General features: G+C 40.1%; 1 protein-coding gene and 1 long non-coding RNA gene across 2 annotated transcripts; both read right to left on the bottom strand.

Moving 5' to 3' along the window:
• Positions 1–446: 446 nt before the first annotated feature.
• Positions 447–2,403, bottom strand: LOC115782506 (uncharacterized). Its single transcript, XR_004020156.1, has 3 exons — positions 2,195–2,403; positions 718–769; positions 447–501 (listed from the first exon to the last, which is right to left on the bottom strand). It is a non-coding gene; the product is annotated as an uncharacterized LOC115782506 (long non-coding RNA).
• Positions 2,404–4,181: 1,778 nt separating this feature from the next.
• On the bottom strand, positions 4,182–22,864 carry l3mbtl1 (L3MBTL histone methyl-lysine binding protein 1). Its single transcript, XM_030734698.1, has 22 exons — positions 22,837–22,864; positions 21,550–21,745; positions 17,688–17,869; positions 16,999–17,125; positions 16,267–16,444; positions 16,047–16,185; positions 15,901–15,949; positions 15,309–15,397; positions 14,706–14,810; positions 14,457–14,592; positions 14,027–14,118; positions 13,436–13,587; positions 12,017–12,093; positions 11,645–11,730; positions 11,420–11,530; positions 10,414–10,555; positions 9,931–10,033; positions 7,747–7,935; positions 7,626–7,675; positions 6,979–7,136; positions 6,822–6,884; positions 4,182–6,531 (listed from the first exon to the last, which is right to left on the bottom strand). Exons 2-22 carry the CDS (start codon positions 21,713–21,715, stop codon positions 6,397–6,399), a joined length of 2,529 nt encoding a protein of 842 aa, XP_030590558.1. The 5' UTR covers positions 21,716–21,745; positions 22,837–22,864; the 3' UTR covers positions 4,182–6,396.
• Positions 22,865–23,451: the final 587 nt, after the last annotated feature.

Genomic DNA, 23,451 nt, shown 5'->3' with positions numbered 1-23,451 from the left:
TAAATATCAGTTTTATCAAAGTTGGAAATTTCCAGATTTAATTCTGCGGAGGATTTTGTGAAAATCTAATCTACTCTCTGGAAATCTGGACAAAAAAAAATAAAATAGAAGTGAGCACAAGCTTTGTTAAAACAGGGAAACCCAGCTAGGACACCACAAAGTGATACACCTGGAAGCAGCCATAATCATTTTTATCATTTCTCTCCTCCTAAGTGGTCACTTCAGGGGAATGACGTCTCACTGTTAGAGATCATATGTTGAATCTATTGAAAACATTCCAGTTATTCAGTGTGACCTGATCTAATATGGGATGACATGGAAGACAAAGACACAAACTACCAAAACACCCAGTAACAGTTTGCTCACAAGCAGGACTGCACTGCAAGCACGATTCCCTTTTCACCAAACACAGTGAAGTCAAAGCCTCATAATAACGTTACACTCACATTACAGTGTGCATGGGTGCTATGCTCCACTCCCATCAGTGTGTTGGCAGACCTGCTAGGAGAGGAGAAAAATTCATCAGCTCTTGTAGGGTTCAACTCTTCAACGTTTTCAAAAAATTCTCCTCATTAGCATTCCACTAAGGTGGTCACCAAATTTTTTTTTCTGTTGTCTGTGTGTGTGTGTGTGTGTGTGTGTGTGTGTGTGTGTGTGTGTGTGTGTGTGTGTGTGTGTGTGGTGTGTGTGTGTGCAGATTTTATTAAATTAGCTCACCTCATATGATGACAGCCTGAGGATCCAGAGGAGCTGGTAGTTCTGGTTTGTACTGAGGAGGATGTTGGATCAACAGAAAGGCAATGAGGGACCTTGTGTTTGTATAGTGTGTGTCTGTGTGTGTTCGTGCATTGCTAACGTTGCTAAAAAACATACATTTTTACACTGTTAGGAATCTCCAGAATTTAAAAAATTTTTTTAAAAATCAGTGAATTTTACTTTTAATATTAGGGAAAGGGTTTTGTTTAGGGAAGTAAAAGTTATGGTAGGTCTTCACAGCATTATTGGAAGTCAGTGCAGTGCCCTCTAAAGTGATGGAAACATGACTCTGTGGTGCGTTTGTGTGTGTCGGTGAACATGTTTATATGCTAAATATTTTCATATCAGTCAAAACATGTGGGATGACCAAGATCACACACGCACACACACACACACACATGAAACAAAAGCCCCATTTATCTGAGGTCATGCTTTTCCCTAGGATCCCCGGGCTTGTTTATCTATTCTAGGCACAAAGGCAAATGAGGTGCTGAACGTCCCATTACAAATGTATTCAGGAGGATTTGTTCAATCAGACTGCATTTACTGTAATTGTATAGTGATATTTTGAGGCCACAGTTAGGAGTTTTGAAGCCAGTTGGGAGATGAATCCATGCACATTCACAACTAAACATTAATTACTAATTAAAGATTTTATCCTAAATTAAACCACTACAACTACTGAACAACTATGATAGTTACTGCACGACAAAGACCAGTCATACCAATAACATTACCCTCTTCAGTCCATATGCATCCATGCATATTTAGTCTTTGCATGTAACCAAAAGAAACTGATTAGAATGCACACCCTACTTAATGTATTAATAAATAATGACACAGAGGGATTTGGAAGGACATGACAGGAGGTTAAAATGACACCGTTATGATCACCTCCTCTTAATCTGCCATGGCAAGCAAAGCTGCACTCAGCTAAACTGCAGCTCTCTGTTCAGAGATTATTCCGCAGAGCAAATCTCACAGACAGGCTCTGATTCACAAACCTAAAAGCTGGATAGAAACAAGGCTGAATCCCATGTACCCCCCCCCCCCCCCCCCCCCCCCCCCCCCCCCCAGAGGGTTCTTAGAAAAATTATGACTTTCCATTAAAGAAGAAACAAATGTTCAACTGCAAGTCAGTGATCTATGTAAGAGTCATGAAAAAAGACAACTTGTAAAGACTTCCTATGAGACACTAACAGTGATATCATACAGTATCATAAATAACCCTGATTACTGAGATCACACATGGACATGTCTAAATATGCACCTTGGCAGCACAACAAGTTTGTCCGGAAGTTTGAGTAGCAGACCTCTACAACAAACGTGAGACTCTACGGTACATGCATTGCATGCACGTCTCTATTAACAATAAAGAATATCTGAGGAATACAGAAATGAACTAAACCAGGCAAAGTATATCAGAAATGTAGCTCACCTGTGTGAAGGATGAGGCGATCCGTGTTCTGCTCAGTTCACACTGACAGGACTCAAACAGAGGCCAGTCCCAGAAGCAGGGAGCTGATGTCAGGTCAGTGTGTCTGTTTTCGTAAGGAAGGTCGGCAGGACTTCACAGAGTGAATCATTGATAAAATGTTACCGAGCTTAAAAAAATAAGGCGGAGCCAAAGGCGCTACTTTCAGCAACCCTCTGTCTGTGTGTGTGTGTGTGTGTGTGTGGGAGGAAGGGGGGGGGGGGGGGGGGGGGTGAGAGCAAATAGCCAAGACTTCCGGAACATGTCGTGTGGTTTCAAATAAGGTAATTAACCAAGTTTAAAAAAAAAAAAAAATTCCAACCTTATTTTTCAAGAAAAAGGTTAAGACAGTGACCACATTTTTGTAGATATTTCATGTATGTGATTAGATGAACTGAACTGAAACCAAGTCTAGCTTGGCTTTAGCTTGGATTGGGGTGTCAAACATGCGGTCCAGGGGTCGGAACCGGGCCTCAGAAGGTTCCAGTCCGGCCCACGGATGGTGACTATTAATTGCAATTCCAGCATTACTACACAGGAGTTCAAATATATGAAAAGTTAATTTTTTCCTGTATTTTTTATTTATTTATTTTTTAACATACAGACAATCATTTGATTCCTAAAGCTGCATCTGTAAATTTGTGGAACAATTTCAGAATAACATTCCTCAACATTAAACTGCAAAGACTTTGAACATCTCATCATCTACAGTCCATAATGCACAATTTCGTTGTACCATGTACAATGACAATAAAAGGGCATTCCTATCCTATAATATCAAAAGATTCAGAGAATCTGCAGAAATCCAGTAATGATTTTTGGGCTTCTCCCTCATGCACAGAAATTTCTCCAGATTCTCTGACTCATTTAAAATGGACTGAGGTAAAGTGGAAAACTGTTCTGTGGTCAGATGAATTGAAACTTCAGCAAGATAATACTAAATCACACACTGTAGCTATTACAACCTCACGGTTTCGTAGTAGAAGAGTCCAGGTGCTGCCTGCAGTCCAGACCTTTCACCAGCTACAAACATCTGGAGCATCATGAAACAAACAATGCAACAAAGACCCAGATCCTCCATCAGACAAGGATGGGACAACAGTCCAAAAGTCCAGCACTTGCTCTGCTCAGTTCCCAGATGTTTCTGGACTGTTGCTAAAAGGAGAGGGGATGCGACACTGTGGTAAACATGGCCCCATTTGAGGGTAAATAAAGGTCAGCACAGTACTATCAGCAAACTGTTCATTTCCCTATTATGTTTCATTGAACTCAACAGGCTTTATAAATAGGCAAGTTTTTTTTTTTTAAGTTTTATGTCTTCTTACTTCACTGAAAACATTTTCAGCGAATGTGTGCCAAAGGTTTCAGGTTTCTATATCATGCTTCTATGTGTTCAATCTCAAAATGTCCACGTGTGTTGTTGTCCACAGGGAGACTCAAACATTTAACCCAGCTTCACACAAATTTGAATGTAATGAGAGGGTTTTTTTCTCTTTAACGCCACTCCTCCTATTAGAAAACATGAGTTCATTTTAAAACAAAAATTCCTGAGTTTGCTTTGCATCATCCTCTGAAATTACATTAAAAAAAAACAAAAAAAAACACCTGTTCACCTGCTGCTCCTTCCTGTATGAAACATCTACCACCCAACAGTCAATTGAATACTTTGCTTGTAGTCTTGCTGCAGCAGGTTATCAGAAACGCCTGCTTTCTGGCCTCTGCAGTGGAACAAGAAGATAAGCAGTGAAAGCAGAAAGGGTGTGGAGGAAATTATCACCACCACAGCCAAGTGTTGACGACAATATGATGAATAGGGGGGGGGTGTATCTAAGCAGTTTATAGTCAGTAGTGTAACACACACAATACCTGCACACTCACAGGAAATGCAGTATTTTAATCTGTAAAAATTAGACAAGAAGCAGACATTAACCAGACAAGACAGCTATGGACGTTTATTAATTCATAATGGTTTAAATGACATTTGTGACCCAAGATTATCTTGACACACACGCGCACATGCACACACACACTCACACGTACACACACACGCACATAAATCCCACCAGAGAGACACACAAAGAAGTAATATTTAAGATTCCAAAAGCCCTTAAAACATTCAGCTTTCATCTCACAATATCAGCTCCATATACAGTGTTTTAAACGAACCCTGACATCAAATGTAAACATTTCCGAGAACACAGTCTGAATGGAGCTTCCTTCACACGTAAACTGCAGAGAGCTCCATTGGCTGGATACCAAATGCATGTTTATAGTGCAAAAGATGGATTTTTGCACTCTCTAGTGACCGAGTGTGGGAATATCCGTGTGTAAAATCCATTTGAATTTCACAGTTGTGCTAAAATTCCAATGCAAAGAGTCCATTTCATCTATTTATAACAGCTAAAAAATAATTTCAGACATTTTGCATATAGAGATAAAAATTCAAACACTGTTGTTTCTTTTCTCTGCCTGTGATTCAAGTGCAGAGTGTTAGCATTTTAAAAGTCACATCTCATCCTTCGCTTGAGTGTTCACATTATTGGTGCAGCGCTGAGAATTTTGAGGCAGTGAACATAAATAACTAATACTTAGGAATATCAGTGAAATGAGCAAAGGCTCCCTCTGTGAAGCTGCTCATCTATCACAAATCTGAACAGTCTGAACAAAGCAGCTCATTTGATTTTTTTTTTTTACATTACAGTGCAACAATTTGTCTAATATTTAAGGAACTGTAATAACTGTTGCTGAATACAGTACTTCTGTATCAGCTTTATTGCACAGAACGTGAAGCCTGTAAGAGCCTCACAGACCAGCCGCACTTGCTGCATCGAAATCCTTTTACTTAATTTTTTTTGTTGTTGCCAACATTCCCCTTTGTGCAACCTTTTCTTGTCTTTTATCCAACTTTTGTCGCTTCCTTCATGTCCACTCGCCTATTCAGGATGTTTTCCTTCATTGTTGGAGTTCCAACTTTGACACATATTCCTTTTCCTTTCCTCATCAGACGTTACAAACTGATGGGTTTAGTCAAAATCCAAGCAGGGTTCTCACCACATCTGGCTACATATAGACTTCTTTTTAAAATAAGCTGACCTCTTTAGAGGTTTCAACTGACCTTTTAGATCACACTTCAATAGGAACTATTCTCAGTTAGGACATTAAAGTACCAGTGCTAGTTTCAGAATATCAGCTACATGGCTGTAGGCAGGAGCTGATGTCAGTCTGAAGGGGGGGCAGCACGTCTGTTAAACAAACATCTGTTTCATGATATTAACTTTTTTATTCCTTCACACCGCTGACAGCTGTGGATTGAAGGATTATGTCTGCAGTTCTCTGTTCATCCATGTGTCCCAGAGTTTGTATACCGGTCCGTCCCAATCAAGTCTGTGATATCATTTGAGCATCTTTAAATCTGGCAGTTCAAGGATGAGCTGATTAGAATTTGGTGGTCAGTGTTTAAAGGCTCAACAGGCCTCAAAAAAAAACTTTTTTTTTTTTGGCTTAATAATTCACACAGTGATAATATTTCTCGCGAAAGCCTAACAGGATATGTTATTTATAAAATTATAACATTTTATGTTCAGACAGTAAAAAAGTTAATTGCGGACAGACATGGATGTAAAACTCCAACTCGACTGGAGGCATAAAACTGAAGGTGGTCATTCTAGTTTCTAATTCCAGCTGTTTTCAACTGGTTTATAATTCAAATTCAGCAGAAAGTATGTGGGTTGAAATTTACTTTAGGATTTAGTGAAGCATACGCAGCCATACTGTAGCCAAGTGATGTTTGGGTGGTTTGGTGATAAGGTTGAACCCTGAAACTGAACCAAACGCATCAGTTTTGAAAACCACCAAACTCTGAAAAGTTTCTGTTTTCCTACATCTGCTACATCCTCATGTCCACCCTCCACAGATTTTATAGCAAAATTCAATTACTCTCCAAAAGTGTTTATATTATCTAAATTCACCTGATTCTTCCCAATCTCAGCTCTATTTCTCACTTAACCCTGACTGGACCTCACCTTCCCCCCTCCCCCCTCCCTCTCTCTGATGGGTACAGGACACCAAACACATGAAAAAGGGGTCAGGGTCTTTTTCCCTGCAATAGAATGAATTTGGCACATGATGATTGGCGGCCCAACGCGGCCACTGAGTGAGGGCGGGAATCACTTGAGTCCCTCGTCTGTGCTCTTGAACATGAGGATGGCGTTGGAGATCTTGAGGGCGGGGCCTAGCTTGATGCTCATGATCTTCACAATGTCGGTCTGAGTCAGCAGCAGGAAAGCCTCCCCGTCAATCATCTAGAGAGACACAGGTAGTAAGCGAAGAAAGTTTGTTTTGTCTGCCATCCATAGATACTCATGGATGATGTTTATAAATTACAAAAGCTCTGCTGATGAAACAGTTCATGGGGCTGAGGGGGGGGGGGGGGGGGCACGGTATTTTCTTTTTTAAATGGGCCGCAGCACTCTGGACTTTAGGAATGGCTGGTCTAAACAGTATCAGTAATGAAAGACATGTCTACAGTGAAGTGCAAATAATTCATTATTCATCATTCAATCATTAATCCAACAGCATTTGTTGGTCTCACCTCTTCTTTGAAGAGACGAGCCTGTTCTTCACAGCCAATTAAATTCTGGACAAACCTGAAAACCTGCAGCACAGATGCAGCAGATTTCAGACAATCATGTATATATAAGTCAGAGAAAGAACATAAATAATTATGAAGACGAACAACATTTTCTCACCTCCTCGACACTCCATGCAGCCACCTGGCTGGCGTGAATGCCCTGAACGCCAGGCAGCAGCTTGCAGTGCTGCTCCCAGCACAAAGACAGAGTGCGGTCTGACTGGTTGCTCAAAGCAGACATGAACAGTGACGGATACACACCCTGTGAGGACATGTCTGTGCACAAAAAACATACAAAAACACAATTTGAGGGGACTACCTGAGGCATGAGTAGGCTGGCTGGACTTTTGCTGTGTCTTCCTGCTGTAAGTGTCTAATAAATGCTTATAAAATTATCTTAGAAATAGTAAGTAATTTGATAAATAAATAATAAATGATTTGGCTACTGGAACTACCAATAAACTGTTTTTTAAAGCATTTATTGTGTGGTATCCAAGCAGGAAAAGCAAGGTTAATTCACTTCAATTAGCTTGCTAGGCTCAGTGGAAGACCTAAAAACAGGTTGTCATTAACTCCAGAGGCAGCCTGCCAGCCTTTTTACAGTAACACGTATATCAAACTGAGTAAAGCTGCAAATCTGCTGATTTGGTCTGATCCCAAGTATTTCTTCCATTGAGGTGAGGTGCTGCCAAAAAACAATAAACTACCAAGTTGGTATCCATGTCATATTTGGAAAAAAAAAAATGGTGCAGTGGTGCAGCTTACTCTGGTAGTCCCTCTGTTGGTTCTTTCTGTATTTGGGAGGACGACCAATCCTGAAAACAGAGGGAAAAAATTAATGCGAGAAAAGCCAAACTTGCACACATATTCATGGATGCAGTTTTACCTGCCACGGTAATGAGTCTTCTTAGTTCTCTGGCCAAAGAAGAGGTTTCTCTTGCACTCTGAGTCTGATAGGTCAGCCTTCAGCCTACCCTGGTTACGCTCAGCCAATGGGCACCCGGATATGCAGTGATGGGCAGTGAAACGGCCCGTGACATGGCCTGAGCCATCACAACCAGGAGTTGGACACTTCCTGTTTCAAAGACAAAGGTCCACTTTATTGTCAAATGGAGATTTGCCTTCAGTGAATATCAGCAATATCCTAATTTAACATAATTCAAAAGGACAAAAGTAATGTACAACCCGAATTTCAGCTGCTCTGTCACAAGCGATATGTGACTGTAGCATAATTTCAAATTCAAAAGTACTTTTGTGAAATATTCAAGTAGTGAGCTTATTAGATTAGATTAGATTAGATTAGATTAGATTAGATTAGATTAGATTAGATTAGATTAGATTAGATTAGATTAAACTTTATTAATCCCTTTGGGAGGGTTCCGTCAGGGAAATTAAAGTTCTAGTAGCGCTTTTTACATTATAGTCACACAAGCAGAGATATAGTTGGAAATATAGTCATACAAGAATATACAGTCAGAAATCTACAAGAATATGCAAGAATATACAGTCAGAATCTATATTAGCAAGTTCATGTAAATCATTTGATACCCACTGCAATATCAACAGATGTACAACCCCAATCCCAAAAACTGTTGGGATGCTGTGAAAAATGTAAATAAAAACACAATGCAATGATTTGCAAACCTCATAAAAACCACATTTTATTCACGAAAATGTTTAAAATGAGACATTTTAGTATTCCATGAAAAATATGAAGCTCATTTTGAATTTGATGGCAGCAACACGTCTCAAAAATGTTGGGACAAGTGCAACAAAAGTCTGGAACAGTAAGTGGTGCTAAAGAAAAAACAGCTGGAGGAACATTTTGCAGCTAATTAGGTTAAATGACAACAGCTCAGTAACATGACTGAGCATAAAAAGAGCATCTTAGAGAGGCAGAGTTTCTCAGGAGCAAAGATGGGCAATCTGCAAAAAACTGCATCTACATATTGTGAAACAATCTCAGAATAATGTTCCTCAGCATTAAATTGTGAAGACTTTGAACATCTTGTAATCTAAAGTACATAATATCATCAAAAGATTAAGAAAATCTGGAAAAATCTCTGTGTGCAAGGGACAAAGCTGAAAATCAACACATGGATGCTTGTGATTTTCAAGCCCTCAGAGTGCACTGCATTAAAAACAAGAATGATTCTGTCGTGGAAATTACTGCATGGGCTCAGAAGTACTTCCAGAAATGTCTGAACAGCAATGATGCAAAGAAAAAGCAATATGTGAACATAATCCAGAAACACTGCCATTCTCTCTCGGCCAAAGCTCATTTCAAATGGACTGAGACAAAGTGGAAAACTGTTCTGTGGTCAAACGAAGTGAAATTTTAAATTCTCTTTGGAAGACATGGGCGCCTCCAGACTAAAGAGAAGAGAGACCATCCACCTTGTTATCAACACTCAGTTTACAAGCCTGCATCTCTGATGGCACAGGGGTGCATCAGTGTAAAAATGGCAGCTTGCACATCTGGAAAGGCACCATCAATAGTAAAATATACAGGTTTAAGAGCTACACATGCTCCCAGCCAGACAACATCTTTTTCAGGGAAGGCTGTTTGTATTACAGCATGACAACGTTAACTGCATCCTGCATCTATTACAGCAGCACAGTTTTGTAGTAGAAGAGTCCGGGTGCTGAACAGGCCTGCCTGCAGTCCAATCCTTTCACCAGCTGAAAACATTTGACACATCGTGAAACAAAAAAGAAGACTCAGGACTGTCGAACAACTAGAATCCTAAATCAGACAAGAATAGGAAATTACTCTCCCAAAAGTCCAGCAGCTGCTCTTCTCAGTTCCCAGATGTTTACAGAAGAGGAGATCCTACACAGTGGTAAACATGGCCCTGTCCTAACTTTTCTTGAGATGTGTGGCTGCAATCAAATTTAAAATACTACATTTTCTCAGTTCAAACATTTGATATGTTTTTTAGGTTCCACTGTTCATGAAACTTTCTGTTTTTATTTACATTTCCCACAGCCTCCCAGCTTATTGGGAATTGGGGTTGTATAATGGTGATTAAATCATCCATTCAGTGACAGAGCTGAGTTTAGTATTTACCTGTTGTGGAAGCTGTACTTGTTGGTTCTGGGTTGACTGATGGGTTTACAGGGAACAGAGGAGGTGTAGGTGGACTGGCCTGTAGCAGGAGCTTCCCTCACACCTATATATATACAAATACCAAGAAGGAGAGAACATTCACATACACGCACAGTTGTTCACAAACCCTTGTGGCAGCATATTAGGGATTAGGCCCATAAGAAGTTATGTAAATAACAAGTGGCAACCCCTGAGGCTGAAAAAATGAAGCCAGCATTGAAATGCCAAAAACTGCAGTTCCTCAAATGGCCACTTGAGGCTGGCTCCAAAGCTGACATCCCTGTGGCTACATCTCCAAAACGCCAACAGGTCTTTCTACAGCAGCATGACTTGACTTGTCATGGCAGGAGTAATACATAATTATATAACTGACAATAATCGATTCGAGTTTTTGACCTTTAGTTTTAAATGAAGCAATAACAGTGACGTGAGGCTGGTTGCTACCATGTGGTTGCTGCGTTTTGGTGTCCCGTGGAGGAATTTTCAACGGGTGACCAGTCGCCTCACACCAGCCTGCTGGATGGATGTCTGGGTGATCGGAGTCCACCCACTCATCATAGACATGACTCCAGCCATCATAATGGATCTGAACAAGAAGCAGAGAGCGAGCTGTAACATAAATACCGCACATGCACACAAGCTCAAAATGCACAGAGATCAATGTAAAGGCGCATGTTACAGTACTGGGACATGTAAGCTCTTATTCCTGCATCCATCCAAACCGACAAGCACACATTAAACAGCTGTCGTCATTTTCATTTCTGAGTTTATTGTTTCTTCTGTTTATTTCTCTCAGTTGTTGTGTTGGTACTTCTGATGACAGAAAAGACTGATGCTTGCATGAAATGTGCATCCACACACAATTTACTGATACAGGCGGTCCTTTTTATACTTGGTGGATCTTTTATCTTTCTTTGTCTTCTTCATTTTTGCAAAATTCTTTATCAAACAGTTATGTAGGAGTCAAGATGATTTGAGCCATGAGATTGCTGTCTTCTGTTTGATTTTCCCAGATTTTCGGTTGATGCATTACATCAAGTAGATACTCAGAGGGTAGGAAAATGATCTACCTGTTCCAGATGGGTGTTTAAAAGGGAATGTGGCAGGGTTGTCTGGAGTAGATTGTACAAGTATCTTGATTAACTAGATGTTGATGGTCAGACCGAAGTGATCATATGCATTATTGTCACAAAGGTCAGTCTTTGTAAGCGGAGCTCGGACAGGTAGAAAAGTGCTTCACTAAAGTGACACTTGATCTCCACACTTGTTTATTGTTTTTCTTTATTAAAGCATGGCTGCTGAGCACAGGGGGAAAAGAACTGCAGCAGGAATATATCTTTGCATTACTGAATTTTCTTTATATGTGATATCGTTTCACAACATTAAACACGACGCACAAGCAAGATCATATTCTTTATGACCTCAGATGTACGCAAACACAAAGTATTACCTTAATGCGATGTGTATCCACCTCCTCCACTGTAGCCACTCTGATCAGACCAGGACTTCTCTTGTCCACAGCCTCCAGTTTCATCTGAGGCTGGAAGCTGTGAGGTGACCGCTGGAGATGAAGCAGAGGATGATGGGAATTTACATTCAAGTTGACAACAAAACACACCTAACATATTTTCCATTCGTTTATGACTTTACTGTTAGCACCCCTAGTTCTTCTTACCACTTTAAAGGCATCAGCGGCCACTGCTTTGGAACCCGTCTCCTCCAAGTATCGAGACCAGGAGAACCGGCCCTGGTCTGGATAATCTGGCGCAGAAAAATGTTTTTGCCAACACTCTTCACACATACATAAACAGTCACCTCTAGCATACAGAATTCCACAATTATGCCTGACTTATTATGCCTGAATTAAAATACAGCTTTAATAATTTAACTCTTGCATGTTTACATTCAGTTTAATGGTAATGAAAGGAAAAAGAGGACAAGGGCATAAAAAAAAATCAACTAGGCAGAACTCATGTTGAAGTTTATGACCCATGGTATGACTATGAACATGAATAAACCACTGATTCACTGGGAACACATTCCTCACCTTGGGGTGGTGTTAGAGGGAGGTTCCTCTCCTGGCACCAACCAATAGGATGAATGTACGGACTGCTGGCATCACACCTGCATATTTTAACAAACAACAATATGCAGAATTGAAGTACAATAGAAATTTCTGTGAACTTACAGCAAAATTGAGACAGAACTGATGAGAGCTGATGCTGCTTTGATTCCCTGTGAAGCCTGCGCTATAGTGGGTAATGCCATTGCATTACCCACTATAATGGGACTGCACTGCATTTTTTTCCCTTCATTGCTCTGTAATCAGTGGTAAAACCAGGCTGGTTATGTTTAACTTGGAGCTAATAAATGCTGAACAGTTACTTTTACTGAAGCACAGCAAAGCGAGAAAGCGAGAGCTACAAAACAAGAAAACAGCATGCATCTGCTGTATACTGGCAGAATCCTGGCAAATCCACTGAAGTACTGAGTGAGCTAGAAGTACAGCCTGTTACATTTTGTTTAATGGAAGCATTATGCTAATCAATATACTGTGCTTACACAGCAAATAACAACCACGCTGAACTATCAGAGTTGCTGTCGTCTGCATTGCTGCAACATGTAGTTACATTTCTGGGAATGTTAATATTATTATGTTCCCTTGTGTCACAGTGCTCACAAACAAATACTGCATTATCATCATTATTTAAACATTACAAATAAGCAGTAGTAAAAAGGAAATGGGGCATCATGATTGCATGGTGGTTAGCACTGTTGAGGTGTTTACATGTTCTCCCTGTGTTTGCGTGGGTTTTCTCCGAGTACTCCAGCTTCCGCCCACAGTCCAAAGACATGCAGTCAGTGGGGTTAGGTTAACTGGTGATTCTAAATTGCCCATAGGTGTGAATGTGAATGTGAATGGTTGTCTGTCTGTGTTAGCCCTACACAGGCTGGCGACCTGTCCAGGGTTTACCCTGCCTTTCACCCTTAGAAAAGAATTTTACACAGCATCCCATCATTTTTGGAACTAATACAGATCACAGTAAACTCACTACTTGAGCATTTTCAGAATGTGAAATCATGCTACAGTCACATATCACCTATGAAAAGGCATCAAGCAGTTGTTCACTCCTGACTATGGTTCATCCAGCCCTAACAAAGTTATGAATTTCATTCTACAGGATTCAAAACATTTTGCAAACTCCAGCAGCCATCATTAATCTCCATTAACAATGCTTACTGGTCTCCTCTTGACAAAAGTCAAACCTCCAACAACGTGAGCAGTATGAACAATTTTATCCTGATTACCCTTTTTATGACAGGAGGAAATATTTGAGCAACTCTATTATCACCCAACATTGCTTTAGATTTTTTAGCATATCATAAGCCCAATTATATATTAATTCTAGAAATCATTTAAATAATTTGTCAATGCGCACGCATTCAGAAAGATGCTATGGCTCACCAGTAGTCATACGTGTCATCCCAGTTGTCAAAATGAACCAGGAAGCGGCTGTCCACCACATCGGTGATGGTTGCTACACAGATCAGGGAGGGGTTCATACGATCCACAGCCTCCAGCTTCATTCCTATCTCGAAACCACACTTCACATCGATCTGAACAAACAGAAAAAGTACTTACTTACATACTTTGGTAAGATCACTTCAGGCAACACAGAAATACGTTGTTGAGTCACTTGACAAGATTGTTAGATAATACTGAAAACGCCAGTCCAAGCAGGAATATTTATACTATCTTTATACTAATATTTAATACTCTATGATTTCCTTGCAGCAGCAGGGATGGGCTCCAGCCCCCCCCACGACCCTGAAAAGGATAAGAGGAAGAAAATGGATGGATGGATGGGTTTCACTGCATGAGGTATTTACGGTAAAATCTTACAGAACCTTAGGTTCAAGTCTTTGATGCTACATCATGATCTAATTTTTTTAAAATATACTTTAAATGGCTTTCCCTGCCCTAAATCAATCACCTCATTCAATATGTGTGTGGTTAATACAACTACCATCTATTATACTATACAGTGAGAGTTACCCTTCCAGGACTGGCAAAAAGGTCTTTGGGAGCCACTTGTGCTTTAGTCATCCTCAGATAGTTAGTCCAAGTAAACTCCTCCTCTTTACAGCCTGCAGGAAGCACAGAAATACAGAGAGGAGTCACATGTTGGAAGGGCAGCATTTAGAAGAACAGTTTTACATTTTAATTCACTTTTCAAACCAAGAGGGAAGCAGGAAGATTGATACTATTTTCACAAATGTATGTTATAAATATGAAAATGCCAGAAGAGAGTTAGCTGAGCTCAGTAAAAGAAAGGAGAGCATAAGCTTCACTGGGTGTAAAACCCAAAACTAATTAACACTCCTCATCTCCTTATTTTAATCTTTCTGTACCAAAAGAAATAGTCCACTCTAAACTTCAGTTCTGGAAGTATTTATTTAATAGAAGAATAAGCATGAGCTCTGACCTTTGGGGGTGTGCAGTTTGTGCCCTGTGCTCTCACACCAGCCTGCAGGGTGGATGTCAGGGGAGTTGGCATTCACCCAGAAGTCATGACAGTCAGAGTAGCCATCAAAATGGAGCCGCAGCCGGTAACCACAGACCTGCGTGATAACATGAGAAGGAGACACCTGACTAAACTACTCACCCAAAACATTGTGTGAGTAAAAGATCCTAAAACAGATCCACTGGCTTTGTTAATGGACGTCCGGCTCACCTCAGCCACAGTAAGGACAAAGTACATGGACGGATGCTGCGGGTCGATGCCTTCCAGCTTCATCCCCTGTTTGAAGCCGTTCTTTACTGTCGGCACTCTCTGGGACTGGAATGTGTGATAAAAGAGGAAATGTCTCAGTCCAACACGGAGAGTGAAATAAAGTCAGCATAAATTATTTTTGTGACAGCAAAGAACAGAGAAAAGATACGAGCACTGCAAGTAAAATAGGGGACTTTTTTTTTTCTTTCTTTTCTTTTAATGCTTTTACTTCTTTTTCCCCCCAAGATCACAGTTATAAAAACCTTTAGATTACTTTAAAATAAAACCCCAACATTATATTTTATTAAAAATATTTAAAATATGAATATATGACTTTGGCTGCATACATTACTTTGTCCCAGGTAAATTCACTTTTCTTATTCCCTCTCTTGAGAGTGCTGCACTCCATTTTGCTCTGAGCAATAGATTTGACCCCGGTTACAGGAACGGCTGCAGTGGTAGTAAAACAAGTTTTAAAAATTGTGTGTGTGTGTGTGTGTGTGTGTGTGTGTGTGTGTGTGTGTGTGTGTGTGTGCACCCCTAGCTTGGGATGAAAAAATGTACCTCTTGGAAAAGCTTGTTAGGAGCAGCAACAGCTTTGGCTTCCTCCAGATACTGAGTCCACGTCCACTGCTCTGTCTTACTGTCTCCACCTTCACCAAAAAGACACAATCATTTATTAAATTTATGCAAGAAATTATTAAAACTTCCAACTAATGGAAATAGTGAAATGAACATAATTTAATGGCACGTGGGATGTAGAGGAATTAAAAGATGTTGCTGTGTAAATTTAATCTCAAGTTAAATATTACTGCAAATGTTCAATTTCTGATGCAACTCCAACATTACTCCTTCTATATATTATATGTACTTCTAACCTTCTGCCTTGCATGTTTTTAGGAAATTAACTGAAGAAAGAAAGGATATGTAATGAAAGGACAGAGACGGGCATACAGCTGCTGGGTGAAGTAACAAGATGATATTATGTGATGAACTGCAGCAGCTTGACAATAAAGAGTATGCAGTGTTTTAAATAAGACTGCATACTTGGATTTGTTATTTTGACTTAAGATTTGAAGGTAAACAAACTAAACACAAAAAAATACTGAAAGATGAGTCCAACAAAAACACAAATGTAAGAAATGAATGGTCCAACCTCCTCTGATGTGTCGGCCTTCTGCTTTAGAATCATCCATTTTCTCATCCTTAAAAATAAAATAGGAGAGCATACAGTAGCAGATGGTCAGATGGTAATCACGCATGTAAAAATTATGTCAAATGGAAATAACAACGTTGTTCCACCGTGCCCTCGATGTCAGAATCTTCCTCAGATGGACTCAGATACTCCTTCCTTTTCCTCTTCCTCATGGGTTTCAGGTGATCGGGGTTGAGGGAGGAGACTCTCCCACCTGCTGGCACTTTTTCTATGCCGACACTCCTCCTGAGGTGCAGGGAGGAATGATGTGCTTATGTATGCGGAGAGACACGAGTAAACATAAAGACCGAGCAGCTGCAGACTTACTTGTCAGTGATGGGGTCTCTCCGGAGCTCTTCTGTGTAGCTCCTTTGAGCTCTGGGATCATGGTTCTGTTGTCCTGGTTCAACCTGGACTTCAGGTTTGACCGGCACCAACCGCTCCGGCTCCACAGCTGCACCTCTCCCAGAGCTGGCAGGAGCCAACACATCTGACACAGAGAGGCCTGCAGGTGAAAAGTGGTGATACACTGGTCTGCATCTTCGACTTTCTTTTTTTCCATTTCATTTATTGGATATTCTTTTACTTTTTGTAAGTTTCTCAGCTGGATTTTGATGTTTTAAAAGAAATCTGCAGCTGCGCCCTCTTCACTTGTAAAGAGGAGCTCTGCTGCAGCTGATGTAATTACCACTCATTTATCCTTAATACATACACACACGCACACACACACACATACACACAGAGATCACTGATCACTGAGGGCATGCTGTTTGATACTTTGAATAAAAGTGCAGGCAGTTTTAACATGTGCAACACAAGCAGAGACACTCTTAGATTTGAAAGACCATATAACATACAAAAACTGATCAAATACTGTATGTGTTATATAATATAGTATATATATGCAGCTAAGTAGTACGAAAATATATTTAAACCGGCAGCGACTGGTTCCAAACTGTTTTCTGCACTGTGTGTGCAAAATGTAAATGATTCACCAGAATGCAGTATTTTTGCGTCTGTGCCTGATATTACTATGACCTTATGTAACCGTGACTCTACCTGGCTTGTCTGGAGCACTTTCTGCATCAGTGGATCTCCCAGAAGTCCCTGCTGCAGGTTCAGTGGTGCTGCTGGCGGTGCTCGGGGTGATCAGTGTGCTCAGAGTTCCTAAGTCACTCACACAGAACTACAAGGCATGCACAAATGCATGCAAACACACAGACACACACACGCGCGCGCATCAATGCACCATCTGTCAAAATGCATCTCTGTCTATACAAACCGTACGCTGCTCAAAAACAATTTATAACAGCATCACAATCCAGGGACTGCTTCCTTGTGCTATTTCAGATTCTCTGAGAGTTCAGAAAACTGAATGTGATCATTTTAAAGAGTTCAGATATTATTTTGATTAGTATATCATTTTGTAATATGCAATAATTTACAACACGTTTTGTTTTGGTAGTTTGGCTCTGTCTCGCTTTTAAACTACTCGAATCAAGGAAGATCCAGTTCTTCCTGACCCAAATGTTAAATGTCTGTCTTCACAGTGTGAAGAAAAATGCTTGAATGAAGAAATATAAAGGTATCTAAGCTGATTTTATACATGTGAGAAGTTATTTTTGACTTCATAATTCAGTTGCCAGTTGAAATAAAAATAAAAACAACTCTCTATGCCTGCAATCAGCGCTAAAACAAAGTGCCTGTTCAGCTGCTACACAGCATATTCAAGCCTAATATCACTTTACCTTCAGGTTGCTACTGGGCAGAATAGCCATCCCCTCCTTCAACTCTAGGACATGGACAATGCTACAAGCTCCGCCCACCTGTGCTGTCAGAGCAGGTGTGGTCATCTCATTGGCCCTGCTGCCTTTACCTGGGTTTCCCACTGCAACAGCTGGAGTCACCTCCACTTTCTGATGGCCAGTAGCTGAGGAAAGATATGCGTTTAGATTAATAAACTGTGTTACACACTGCAAATGGTAAAAGAACAGCACTTTGTTATGATGATAATCAGGCAAATACGATTTGTGCTAAGAATTTGTTTCTGTAGATTTGCAGCTACCAATCTCATCAACATCATCAGCATTACCATCATCATCATCTGGCATGACAATGGAAATCTCCTGTCCAGTATCTACCAGTTATTAGTGTTATATATTATTGTTATTAATGCTCAACACATTTGCCTGACATGTGAAAGATCCCCAATTCGAGACCGGGAGGGGACATAAACCCAGTCTTAGTGTCTGTCCCAAGTCAGGTGTGTCAGTCATCTGCTGTGGCGACCCTTTGGGAAATAAGCAAGCAGCCGAAAACACCTTTATTATTTTTCATTTCAATTTCAATTTTTCAAATTTAAATTTTCAGTTTGGTTTAGTTTTAGTACAATGTTTGGCATCAGATTATCTTGTTATTAGTTTCACAATCCCAGTGAACCTATGCATCAATACCTCCTGGTGGGTTTTGGGTTTTTGCATGAAAAATTATTACATTTCACTGTTTTTTGTGCGTAACTTGACCATTTTTATAATGAATCAGCAGTCAATGTAAGGATGGAGACTACATCACAGATTTATTATCAGCTCAGAAAAACCTCTATAGTCTCCCTCTTTCTAACACTGAGACTCTGTGGACAGTGATGCAGCTGTCAGCCTGTCAGACATTTTCCTTGCACTGGAAACATTTACTGCAACAATCACTGTTTAAGTAATCAATCATTTGCTGTGTTGTAATCGGTCACACTGATGGCAAAATGACTGTCACATCTTGGAGATGTTGTGAATGTTTAAGTGAAGATGAGGCTGAAATGACTGAATTGGAGCTAAATGTTTTTCAGTGTGATTTTTTTTAAATGGATGCTGCAGGCAGTCTGATTACATTTCATGTTGAAATTTGTTCACAGACTTAAGATTGTGTCATTCAATTTTAAAAGGTACAGTGTCTGATTATTTAGCACCTGAACCACAACCAGAGGTGGGAAGTAACGAAGTAAAAATACTTCGTTACTGTACTTAAGTAGATTTTTTAGGTATCTGTACTTTACTTGAGTATTTATTTTTCTCAGTACTTTTTACTTTTACTCCCTACATTTTTACACGAGTATCTGTACTTTCTACTTCTTACATTTTCAAAACAGACTCGTTACTTTTTAACACGTTAGAGAAAAGTTTTTATTTCCGGTCAGTGCGCCATCAAACATCAAACGATCTGAGCCTAAACGGAGGAATAATAACATATAAGAGACAATCGTACTGACGTATCGTTCATCACCGGGGCTTACGGGTGCAAAGGCATTAAATACGCAAACCCATATAATTAATGTATCATTTATAGCGCTATAATCAGGGGTTACAGCAGGCCGGACCGAGTCCGTAAGTTGTGCTTGCGGGACATAAACAGCTCTAGCGCTACTGAAGAGGAGCGAGCACGAAGGGAGTAACGTGTGGAAGGTAAATGCAACGTTTCTAAATGCTCAACAAAGCAAACACACAAAGTGTGTGCAGTTTGTCACACAGTGTGTCTGCTAGCTAAAGAAGAGCTGCTGTATTTCCAGGGAGAGCAAAGAGAGAGAAGTTCACTCAGAGATGGAGAAAGAGGACAGAAGAGGAAGAAGAGGTTAGATTTAAAGGTAAGGACTGCAAAACAAACTGAAGTATGCTGACTTTGTGTAATTCAAAGATTGTATCAAAATACTGCAGTTTAGTGTGTGATAAACAGGTCAGCTTGTTGTACTGTATTTACAGTAAAGCTCTGTGTTGGTGCACAGAGGCTGTGTTCATGGTCAGAGTTACAGGTTACATCAGTGCAGCAGAGATGAGTCTGAATCAAAGCTGCTGATGCTGAGATTCATTCACTGAATCCAACATTTCTACAGCCTGTATGCTGTCAGTGTAGGGGATGGAGATCAGCTCAGATAGTTGTGAAATACTGGGTTACATCTTTGTGAGTTCACTTCATCCACACAGAGCAGTAAACCTCAGAGCAGCAGCAGCAGGACAGCTGATCACAGCCTGCACACCAACATCATTTACTGCAGCTCACAATAGAAAGCTGTGATTCTTCTCCCCATGCAGAGCCACTACAGCTGATCTTAGGGTTCCTCCACCTTCTGAATCCCACTGTAACCCCTGAGTATCCTCATGTTGGTGTTTAGGTGGAGGCACAGTCACCCTCTACTATGGAGGACACAGAGAATAGAGCTGTGTTTAAATTCCCTTTCACAGTTTGTGTCCTCCATAACAGATTCAAGTTGAGAGCATTCATTAGGATTAAAATTTAGATTGGAATAACATTTGTATTCTCATGTATTATTTTATATGATTGCAATAATTTGTAGTGAGGTTCAGTTAGCTTTATAGAAAAATAGTTGGTAGAAACGTCCTCCAAAGAACTACTTTTACTTTCTTACTTTGAGTACATTTCAGAGCCTGTACTTTTTTACTTTTACTTAAGTAAAGAAGTTGAACCAGTACTTCAACTTTTACCAAAGTATTTTTTAACACAAGTACTTGTACTTCTACTTAAGTACAGAATGTAACTACTTTTGCCACCTCTGACCACGACATATTTTCCACTGAAAATCACCTAAAATCAGCCACATTGGGGCTTCCCAGAACTGGATCTGCTGGGATAAGCATCATGGTTCAGACCAGATCAGTTCTGGATCCCGTTCCGCTTCAGTTTATAGTGGCTTAATTTGTCCCAACATGATCTGCGTTCCTTATTTAAAAATGTTCATCCTCCCAGAATTATACTGAAACATCTCAAATCCATTTTGTCCCTGTCAGGTTACAGCTGAATCATTAGATTTAAAAATTTGATGAAAATTTTGAATTCGAGCTTTACCTAATAAAAAGTTGGGTAAATAATCACCACAGACAGTATTAAAAAAATCTGATATTTTATATCAAACTTTTGTATTGTGTATGATGATGATAGAGTGACCCAAACTGATTAAAATGACTCTTTTCTCCACTCCCATGTTTTAAGATAGAGATCACATTCCATACCAACATGTGATCATATCCTCGGCCCACAAAAGGCAGTTCTGCTCTTTATTTACCTGTTGCCATAGTGAATCGTGGTATCGGAGCTCCACTGATGATGGCTTTCCTTCCCTACTAATGCATGCGCTTAACTCATACGTGCTCAGAGTGAACTGAGCTCACTCTGATCAGCCTTTCTGGAACTGAGAGCTCAGAGCAGCCGATCTCAGAGTTTAAAAACTAGGAGTTTTTGAACGTGCTTCAGTGAACAGGGCCCTGGTAAGATGAGTTGGATCTTTTGTGCATTTATTTGTATGTGATGTTATTGAGTCAACAATTATAATGACCCCTTGCTTTGGGATATAACGCCTGTGAATGAGGTTAAACATTGCAGGTGTGACTTCTGAACTATGACTTTACAAATTTATCTAGTAAATTATTATACTGTTGGTTACTTAAAGGCTTTCTTCTCAATTTGTTCCTTAGTTTAACAATGCAAGAAGACAGGATCAATGTTTTCCATAACAGCACTTAAGCAGGGTATTTGTGGAGAAGCATCCTGGTAAAAGGTGGTCTGTGTCAACACGTATAGCTGAGGTGCCATCCTTACATATGAGTTCACCTGGCAGCAGGAGAGCCGTGGTAGTGTGGGGCTGAGGCCGAGTCTTCTTGGCCACGCCATCACTCCCACAGATGAGGATGGTCTCGGTGGGAGACGAAGACAACGGTTCCATAGGGGTGCAGTCCGGTTCTTTGGATGAAGCCTCCATGTTCACTTTGGCACTCATGATGGCGTCCCAGTCTGTTGTGCTGGAGCACTGGAAAACACAGCACGAGGAAGAGCACAAAGCAATGCTGTCTGGTTACAGGGTAACAGCTTTAACTTTATGTGTTAAAGATTTACAGAGGACACTGCACCTGAAATCCGAGGACAGTGTGTCACAGTATGGACAGAAGAGGGATCCCACCAGTTTAAGCTTTTTTGTTTGTTTTGGTTAGTATTTCTTTCTTCAAATCAAATGTGCATTAAGGAATTTGCTTGATTTAGGGGCATGTAAAACCGGCTTGATTAAGTTACTACAAATGTTCTTTTTACTTTTTTTAATCAATTGTCTAACTATCCAGAGTAGTATTGTGTCGCCTTGGTCCTTCAATAAAAGGCTATTCAATCAAACTACAGGACAGAGACTTTGATTTTACTGCATATTTCACCTAATTTAACAAAAAAATTATATGTTATTTTCTTATAAAAATATTTCCATTGACGCAAAACAGCCATGACCATACGGAACTTTTAAAAGCCATGCATTACTTCCGATATTAAAAGAATAATGGTGACACACCAATATTTACGCGCAAACTCCCAAATCTACACACACTCACACACACCGACAGAATAAAATACAGCATTTCAGTTAAAATGGCGGAGGATCTGAAATCCTTGTAGCAAAAAAACAAAAAAAAAAATGTATTAAAGCAGTGGCTCAGTTCCTGTGAAAATCCCATTTAATGGGGGAAAAAAAACAACCTTATCATCCATCCCGGCAATATCTTTAATGAATGAGCAACATTTTCACCTCATAACAGCGTTAAGTGTGTTGGATTTTTTTTTAAAACCTTGGCGCAACTGCTCCTGGATTCAAAATTGTATTTAAGCCTGCTACGTCAAAGATCCGCATGCCATTATCAAATTTATCTATTAAAGATGAAAAGCTTTGTGGTTGATTACATCTCTAACGCCAAAACGGTTTATCTCGGGGTGGGAAAAAAAAAAACCCAATCAGACTGGCGGTTTTCCTTTTAGAACCAGTGTAACTAAAACATTCTCCTGTCCTCTATAATTACAGGAAAGTTATAAAAATGATTTTAATTCGTGTTTTCAGATTTCAGGAACTGAAATTTGGCTTACCAGCTCTGATCTCCTGCGGCTCCGGGGTTCTGACTGCGCATGCGCGGGTCCACAGTACAGTCTGCGCTCGTTGGCTATAATCTAACGCCAAAAGAAAGACTTCCAGCGCGTCGCTCCACTTTCAGTAATGGTCGATAGGTGAAAATAATGCAGTGCTCCCTCGATTAGCTTCAAGACCGTAAAAATAGCTGATCTAACCATTTTTATTTGACATAAAAGTGAACTGTTTGCGCTTACAGTCACAAATACACATTGTGCTCATTTCCTCCAGAGATGCATCCTGTAATGAGGGAGCGTTTATTATATAATTAGCAGGATATAGGTCATGTCAATACTGCAGTCAAGACTTTTATAATCCAGACAAAACGTCAGGCGGCAGGGTTTTTGTTGAAGATACTATTTAAAAATTTTAAAAAAAGACTTTCCATTAGGTCTCATACATGTGTGGTGGTGTTGTGTGTTGTGTGTGTTGGGGGGACAAAACAAAAACCAAGTCAGTTACACAAGATGGAGAGTGTGGCTGCATCCAGCAAGTCTGGTGTTTACAGATCCACGCAAGACCTAAATGCTTTAAACTTTCCAGAACAGCAGCAGCACAACAGTGTTTACTGCACA

The sequence above is a fragment of the Archocentrus centrarchus genome, chromosome 7 (assembly GCF_007364275.1).
Source record: "Archocentrus centrarchus isolate MPI-CPG fArcCen1 chromosome 7, fArcCen1, whole genome shotgun sequence".
Classification (NCBI taxonomy): domain Eukaryota; kingdom Metazoa; phylum Chordata; class Actinopteri; order Cichliformes; family Cichlidae; genus Archocentrus; species Archocentrus centrarchus.
This window is presented reverse-complemented; position numbering and strand designations above follow the sequence as displayed.

Bases quoted from the DNA above. Each gene is read 5' to 3' on its own strand.
- l3mbtl1 (XM_030734698.1), bottom strand. From the start codon at position 21,715: ATGAGTGCCAAAGTGAACATGGAGGCTTCATCCAAAGAACCGGACTGC. The intron at 15,398-15,900 runs GTTGGACCATTC...TTTTTGGTGAAG, and splicing joins AGGCCGACACATCAGAGGAG to GTGGAGACAGTAAGACAGAG. The intron at 12,094-13,435 runs GTGAGCCATAGC...TAAAATATGCAG, and splicing joins GATGACACGTATGACTACTG to GTGTGATGCCAGCAGTCCGT.